General features: G+C 33.8%; 1 protein-coding gene across 12 annotated transcripts in view; it reads right to left on the bottom strand.

Annotated features, from left to right (window-relative positions):
- LOC106878297 (neural cell adhesion molecule 2) overlaps window positions 1-8,753 on the bottom strand; it is a 119,735-nt gene that overhangs the window by 39,264 nt on the left and 71,718 nt on the right. For 5 of the 12 annotated variants that reach the window (XM_052975238.1, XM_052975239.1, XM_052975240.1 and 2 more), the window contains one exon: window positions 7-173. The exons of the other annotated variants lie outside the window; for them this stretch is intronic. In XM_052975238.1, the coding sequence (XP_052831198.1) occupies window positions 67-173 (107 nt within the window). In that variant the 3' untranslated portion in view covers window positions 7-66. Of the gene's footprint in view, window positions 1-6; window positions 174-8,753 lie in introns of those variants that run through there. 12 annotated transcript variants of the gene reach the window in all.

The raw sequence follows: 8,753 nt of genomic DNA, 5'->3' as shown, positions 1-8,753 counted from the left end.
GGCACGGGAGGCTGTCTTTCATAATTTTTTTTTTTGTTGTTGTTTTTGTTGCTGTTATTTTTAAACTCAGAGCAGTGCCAGCAGACAACACAAGAAGGCATTCACTGCCATTAACAGGTGAGAATTGCTGATGAAAGATGCAGTGGAATCCGTTATTCGACTACCCGTGTCCACTGAAAAGAACAGAAATAAACAAGTAAAAATGGGCAGGATTTATTGAAGATCTTTCGGCTTAATTATTATTACTACTATTATTACTATTAATAATAATTATAGTTTTAGAACTTAGAAACAAATGTGTTCAATATATATATATATATATACGATAAAGGATGAATAGTGGAAGGAGTGGGGTGGGGGAGGAATTGGGGCAGTGATGGTAGATGTGGACTCAACATTCATTTAAAAATACTTTCTTAAAAGACTAATAATTAGCAAAGACAATTGAAATATTAAAGCAACAAATGAAGATTGCAGATATTTCTAAAAAATAAAAAGCAAATTTCCAGAGAAAAATTAACTGATGTAATTGTTAAACTATTGATGTGTAATAAACAGCAGTAATTAAAGCAACAAAAGTTTCACCTTATATGATATTAAAAATGTTCTTATATATATAGCAAGACCGAAAAAAGATCTTGAAGGAAAAAGTTGATAGCACAATAAAGCAAAAGCTATTTTTGGTATTGAGTGTGTTGTATAGACTGCCATTGTTTTAAATCTGAACAGAAACTAAGATACTGACATTAGAAATTATTTTTACCAGCTAAATAAATAATATACATACATAAGAAAACAATGTCATGTGTTACTATAATCATTCAACAAAAGTCTGCTGATTAGACAATCTCAAACTGTACCAAAAATTATTAATTCTATTTAGTACTGGTATGCACTATTATTATTTAGGCCATTTGGCATGAAACAGAATTTCCTATAAGCATTTCCATTATTCTTATTCCAAATTTAAAATATTAAAGAGAAATTTTTAATCTAAAAGGTAGGAAATTCTAAACTTGAAAATAACATTGCCATAAATTTTTTTTTAATAATTCAGCAAATTAGAAGACTTATCGATGGTAATATACAATATCAATAGAATTAGCTGAATAAAATGACTCCCACCAGTTTATCAATAATACAGGGTGTAAGGGTATTTGAGGAAAATTATCAGTATATTACTCTCGTCAAAACAAAATGTTTATATTTCTTTCAGATATGCCACAGCAAATAAAATGCTAATACAAGAAATGAAAAGACATTCAGTGATTGTTGCCATGTTTTAGAAATTGCTAACACTTAAAATGCTGCAAGAGCTTTTGTACATAAAAGTGTAGATGAAGTTAGAAGCCTCACACAGGAATGTTTCAGCTTAGACATTCAGATACCACAATTAATCCAACAGGTTGAAAATGATGATCCCAGAAAAATCAATGAGGGCCATTGTTTAAGAACTTCACGAGTTGGATTACACTATCAGAAATGTGGCGCATATGGACATTTGATACATGTCCTATGTACTGAGTAAAGACCAATTTATTTGTACAAAGACTCGAGAAAACTGACCAGCATCAAGCAGTTCCTTAAGGTGTAAAACCCTCACAAACATGGCTTGTTTTGGTATTGGCTGAGGTTTTTCTCATCAGAGATGAGCCAAAATCTAACAGGAGAAACGATAGATGGTTATGTATAGAGACCCTTCAATGATCCTAGAGTTGACGTACACTAAATTTCCAGCAACTGTTATGATTTTAGGAGTAGTGAGTAATGAAGGTCATGTTGTGTCACTTCACATCTTTCTATGTCTTAGAATTAATGATGTTGGTTACGGAGAGGTGCTGGAAAGGGTTGTTAAACCCTGGATGGTTGAAGTACGTAGTAGAAGGCCAAATGTGTTTCATCAAGACTTAACACCCACATAACCCAAGAATGGGTTATGATCATGTAACTCCAAACTCATGGCCTCCATGCATGCCAAATTTAAATTTCATGGATTACTATGTTCAGAACATCACTGAAAAGGAGACCAATCAACACCCTTACAATGCCATAGTGTCACTAAAGACCACCAAAGTCCAAAGGATGTCAAATAAGGACCATTTAGTGCAACAATTCAACAATTCCAGTCCCACTTTGCAGCCATCAATGAAGTAAAAAGTAGATTCATAGAATAATGTTATAAGTTAGCTTTATTAAGAACATGTGTAGACATTTTTATTCAAATACATTTGGTTTTTTGCTAGGTTAGAGTTGTTTCATTGAATTACCGCATATGTCCTCAAATACCCCTTGCATTCTGTATTTCAGTAACTGATTTGTTATTTGATCTTTCTGATGCGAACCTCACCCCATGACTACCATCATCACCTCCCATCTGGGTTATTCTGCCATGTTGACTAGGTGTCTGACTAGTAACAACATGAAATTGTGCACCTTGCCAACAAGGGCAATATGCTGGTGGAGATGTGATAACAACATCTAAACATCTAGAGATTTTCAATAAACACAAATCATTAAAGAAATGCTTTCCAATATAGGCACAAGGCCCATAATTTTTTCAGGGAGGGTGTGTGTTAATTGAATACATTGATTCCAGTACTTGATTGGTACCTGGAGGGATGAAAGGTAAAGTTGACCTCAGCAGAATTTGAACTCAGAATGTGAAGCAATTACTTTATATTTAAAGCACAGAGCCTGAAATTTTGAGGGAGAGAATTTAATTACAGTAATTTCAGTGCTCAACAGGTACTTATCATATTGCCCCTGGAGGGATGAAAGGTAAAGCTGACATCAGCAGATTTGAGCTCAGAATGTTAAACAATAATTCTAATAACATTATTACTGTAACTACTTAAAAATATATTGACAAACAGAAATGCTTTTTTTTGTTCTTTTTCTATTTTAGTTAAGGGAGAAAAACATTTAACAACACTAAACACTGATAAAATTTAAAGAGCTTTCCTGTAGAAACACTAACATCTAATAATGATGGGGTGAAACTGAACTTCCAACTCTGAAAATTACATCTCTATCTCTCTATATACACACATCCTATTAAACGTATTCATTTTGCATTTCATAATTAATGCACAATTAATTCTAAATCTAAAACACGACCCTATGGGAAAAACAAAAGATAAAACACACACACACTGAAGGGAAAAAGCAAATAAACCATGTGAAAAAACTTCTCAATGACATTTATCCTTACTCTTATTAAAACCATTTTGAAAATTAAATATTGAGTTGCCTGGGGTAAAATTACAATTTTCTTGATTACTTAACCAATGTCATGGATATTCCCAAATCTAATAGCTTGTGCCTCCATTTTGATCATTGTTATCAAGGCTTATACCTTCTGAATGTGGACATACATGTCCGATATAACGTAATGGTTCCACTCATTAACAATTAATTACTAAATTTATCTCAGGTAAACCATTACACAGGTGTACACAAGTTCCTCCAAATTAACATTAAGTAAATGAAAAAAAGAACTTATAAATTTAAACATAAATTGCATAAAGACAATCTAAATAAGCTTGTGGGTTTATATATCTGCACAAGTTAAATAATAGAAGCTGAGATGATCATTGAAATAGATAAAAACTCATGAAATAATAACAATTATAATAAATAGTACATACAAAAGTCATTAATAAACATCACAGCAACAGTTATTTGGTTTTGAAAGTGGTACTAAGAATAAAGTAAAACCTTGTCTAGAATGCTCAGGTGCAACAAGTACTTGCTAACAAGGACAGAAAGTGGTGCATGGCTGCTACTACTACTACTGCTGCTGCAACAACTAATGGCTATGTGTATGGGGGAAACTATACTAGTAGATAAAGGAAAATATAGTTGGGACTCAAGTGTTGGTCTAATACTACTAGGGTCTAAAGGGACTTGAAGCTAAAAAGTTGACAAAAACCAAAACAAAAAAATGTGTGTAGGCATGTGTGCATGTCTAAAAGCAAAAATAAAACCAAGAAATAAAAAATATGCAAGTGAATACACACACGCATTTTATTTATATATACATACATACACACACACACAACATTTAAAATCAAATGGAATAACTGTTTTGTAAACTTTGTTTTTACCAACATAATAGCCATAATTAATGATTTCAAATTTTGGCACAAGGCCAGCAATTTCAGGGAGGGGATAAGTCGATTACATCAACCCCCAGTGCTCAACTGGTACTTGTTTTATCAACCCCCAAAAGGATGAAAGGTAAAGTCGACCTTGGTGGAACTTCGAATGTAAAAACGGACAAAATGCCGCCAACATTTTGTCCGGCATGCTAACGATTTTGCCAGCTATAATTAATAAAGGTTAACTTGTGTTAAATATAGTGATTACTTTAAATGTGTAACACCGAAATAACAAAACAAAAACTAGTTAATTAATTATAGATAATGATTGTACGCTGGTTGGATTGATTTAATTAGCTACATTAACATAAGCCAATGAAAACCCCCACTCTAACACAGGTGACTGATTTGACAGAGGCAGGATTTGACCTCTTTAACTGATAAACCTCACTGTGCCATCTCAACTACTTCCAACATTGACGCTGTATTACTGCAGGTAATACCTCTACATGGTCACTAGAAATAACAGCTAAAGTCTCTCAAATTATGCCCTATTGTCTTAATGGGAAGATATAACCCCCCAACATTTACAGCATAAGAGCAAAATGGTCACAGGTGGGACATCTTTGATTGTACATTTGCCGGGATCAAGATTAACCTGGGAATAGATTAACAAAAGACTTCAATCGTTAACCCTTTTGACACCAACCATCTTGAGACTGCTTATCTTAAAATGATACTTCCATAAAAATTACATGTTAATTTATACTCCAAAAACCATCCTAATAACGACCAAATTATTTGACTAAATTCATCATTATTTCCAAAACTAATTGCAACAAAAATCAGTGTATTTCAAATGAAACAAATGGGTTGAAGTCTAGAGGAAGGACATTAAATACTGAATGAGATTTTAGCTCAGTACTTCCAGTCGACTATAAACAGTGCTACATGTTTCAAAGATTAAATCAACACCTGTGCTGGTGATTATTTTATCAACCATGCTAGAAGGACCTTGGCAGGGTTTCAACTGATAAAGGTGCAGTCACTAATAAGTTCCACAGGAGATGCTCAACTACAAAATCCTTTCTAACCAGAAGCATTTTCAAGGTTGCCATCATTGAAACTGCATCTTCAGAGTGCTACACTAAAATTTAACTGGCTGAATTTTTGCATTTGTTCATTTTTAATTTACTTTTACAAATCATGGTTGCAGAAAACACCAGAATAACTAATTACAAAGTGGTATTTTCACAGCAAAAGAATATCATTCTTTCTCATGAATCAATGAATAAATAAAAAATCTGAAGGATACTGCTAAAATCGAACCATGGTAGATGTGTAACAATACAATTATATTACTGCACACCACAACCCCTAAAATAGTATGTGGGTGTAAAAATCTTGACAGTGAATAGAAAACAAGATGAAATCATTGAAGAGAATGTAGCATAAATGTATAATTAAATCCTTTAGGTGTATAAAAAATACATAAGTATATAGAGTCTGTATAAACCAGAAATGAGAAAGAAATGCATTGAACTAGTTCATAAAAATACACCTATTATGACATTAGTAAAATAAACTGATCAAAAACAAACAAAAAAAAAGATAAGGAGTTAGCATGAGATTAATGTACGAAGTTTTGAGAGAGAGAGAGAGAGAGAGAGAGAAAGAGAGAGAGAGATGAAGCAGAGACAAGCAAATGGCAAACTAAGTGTAGAATCGAAGAGAGAAAAAATAATCATATACTGGAATAATAAAAAAAAAAAAGGGAATGCACTGGATGAAGACCCATTAGATGAAGCTTTACATAACTCATGCTGCTTCTTATTGTTTGGACTAAAAACAAAATTCTTGATACTAAGTAAAATATAGACTATTGTATATGTGTATGTATACATACACACACACACACACACATTTGTGTATACACTCTCATACACATTTGTGTATACACTCAGACACATATACAAATCCAAAGCAAAAATGGAAGCAAAACTAATAAAACATCCAATTTTATACTAACTTTGAAACACTTGCAAAATGTCAAAAAATTTTAATAATGAGCAGTAATTACTATATCAATTAGAGTTATAAGACAAATCTCTGAACTCAACGTGTTATGTATGATAGAAATTATATTAATAATCTCAACCGCAAACCATGTTAGAAATTGGTTAATTCACTCTTTGTGTAATAGCACCACTTTCAAGTGTTAGTACTTCTCTGGGAAGTATTTTATGAACACTAAAGTCCACCTGGGTATAATTGAATGTAATAAGGTATTTGTGCTCAATTTCCACAAGTAGTTTCTCCCAGACACAGACAGCAAGTTTGCATGGGTTTTGTCAAGCAAATTTCACCTTCAAGGCTTTAGTCATGCCAAGGCTATGTGCTGTACAGCGGTGATATTGAAACCAGAATCGTGCAGACACAGTCACACTACTGGAACTTTATGGCAGTATTTCCTCAAAGTTGTCTTTAGTTTGCTTGACAGCTGACACGGGGAGAAAATTTCTATAGTTTGTTTCACCTCCAAAATCTTGACATTTCAATATGTTGTTCCATATTTACAGAATGAAAAGTGCTCATACGGAGTAGAGTTTTCCCACAAAGCCCAATGATATCAAATCTATTTTAAATACTTACTTTCTTGAGCTTTTGGGGACCTAGTTCTGTCTAACAGGGCAAGCAGACATTATCAATAGAAACAGTCACACCTATATTCTCCAAGAACAAATGCATTTAGCTTATTCCAACTACCTTCACCTCTACTAGGTACTGATTCAAATATCTGAAGTTGCAACAGTGTTTTGATTTCTTATCAATATTCCAGTGCTTTTAAACAGGTTACAACAAGTCAACTGTTTTATAATTAAAGCTTTCTTCACTGCAGCTTAGTAATTATGTTGTAGGTTCAATTAGAAGAAAAGAGAAATATATTTTATCAAATGACATACTTAACAGTAGAAAATAATAAGAAAGCAACATATCAGTGTCGTGTACCCCAGTATATCAAAGCAAGGAGCTACTATTAAACATTGCTACATCTTTCAGTCTATCAGCCCCTGGATGCAAGGAAATGACTAGTGCCTGTACTTAAAAATTAAGGGAATCATCTGAAATTATCTGTGAATCTAATCCCATCAGTATTACTGTCAGCTGATCAAGGACTAAGGCCCTTCATTTGACACTTTTCGCTTGAAACTTCATCTGTGCCCTCAAGCCATCCATCATTATTAAAATCTAAAATTTGAAAGCAATTTCCATTTTTCTCATATCCCTTTAAAAGTGTTGAGTTGTGTTAAGTTCATTGTTGAAACATTGAGGGGGAGGGAGGGTGTGGGTGAACACAAAACAACACCTAAAATAGCGCTATCTGCAAGCAGACATTGGTAAACAGTCAAATTCTATCTTTATTCTGTCTGATCAATGTTTAGCTGGACTGGATTTTCACATGGAATTTACCAATTCTCACTACATGAGATATTCAGATAGTCAAAAGTGAAGCTTCAAAATTCCCGGGGGGGAAAAAACAAAGAGGAATATGGCCTGAATAGGTAAAGGATTAAAAAGGAAGTCTCACTGAGGGGAGAAGGGAACATTCACAAGGGGCTAATGCTGAAAGCACTTCAATTAAAATTTATAAAAAAAATGAACTCAAAGACTTCTCAAACCTGAAAATGTTGAAGACTATCTCTGAGAATCTTATTTGTATTACTTTGAGAGGTGGTGGGAAACCATAAATAAGCATTTACCAGTGTTTGAACACCAGTTTTCAGTCATGTTATTGATTTTTCAGTATTCACAGCATTCAAAACAGTTTTCTCTCTCTCTCTCACACACACACACACACACAAATTGGTTCTCTATCATCAACCAGGCCCAACATTCCCAAATAAATTCTCTCCACTTCGAGCACAACCATAACATCATTAGAAATCAATCAATCAAGATCAATAACCCAGGTAGTTTGTAAAGTCCCCAACAAAAAGACAACTGCCTCTTCTTCCTCCTGTCTTTCACTGTCACTCTATCAACCTCATTTTCTCCCACCATCTTCCAACCTCTTTCTTCATGGTCATCCTGTACCTCTTTCACGGGGCCCATATTCTCTACAGCAAGCAGTGTAAATGGTGGTGCTGTTAGCTGACCAACAACACTTACATGGTCCAAACTTCCCCAAATTATTTCTTTCTAAACATATTTTATAGTCCAATGTTCTGCCACAAGGAATGTAAAGTAATTTTCTGTATTCCTTAATAATAATAAGTTTCAAATGTGGACACAAGGCAAGCAACTTTGAGGGAATGGGGTCAGTTGTTTACACCAACCCCCAGTGCTTCACTGGAACTTATTTTATCAGCTCTGAAAGGATGAAAGGTAAAGTTGACCATACTAGAATTTGAACACAAAAATGTAAGGACAGATGAAATACCACTAGGCATTTTACCTGGCATGCTAACAATTCTACCAGCTCACTGCCTTAATAATAACAAAACTATGTTCTACTACATAAAGCAAAACAGTTTTGGATATTCTTCAGTTCTGTATATTCTTCTGCAACATGGAATATAAAGCTGTTTTCTACATGGAATGTAAAGTACTTTGTGGTATTCCTTAGTTCAATGTTCTGCTACATGCCCCCCC

Source organism: Octopus bimaculoides, chromosome 20 (assembly GCF_001194135.2).
Source record: "Octopus bimaculoides isolate UCB-OBI-ISO-001 chromosome 20, ASM119413v2, whole genome shotgun sequence".
In the NCBI taxonomy this organism is placed as follows: Eukaryota; Metazoa; Mollusca; class Cephalopoda; order Octopoda; family Octopodidae; genus Octopus; species Octopus bimaculoides.
The sequence above is the reverse complement of the archived record's forward strand: the minus strand, read 5'-3'. Positions and strand labels throughout refer to the sequence as shown.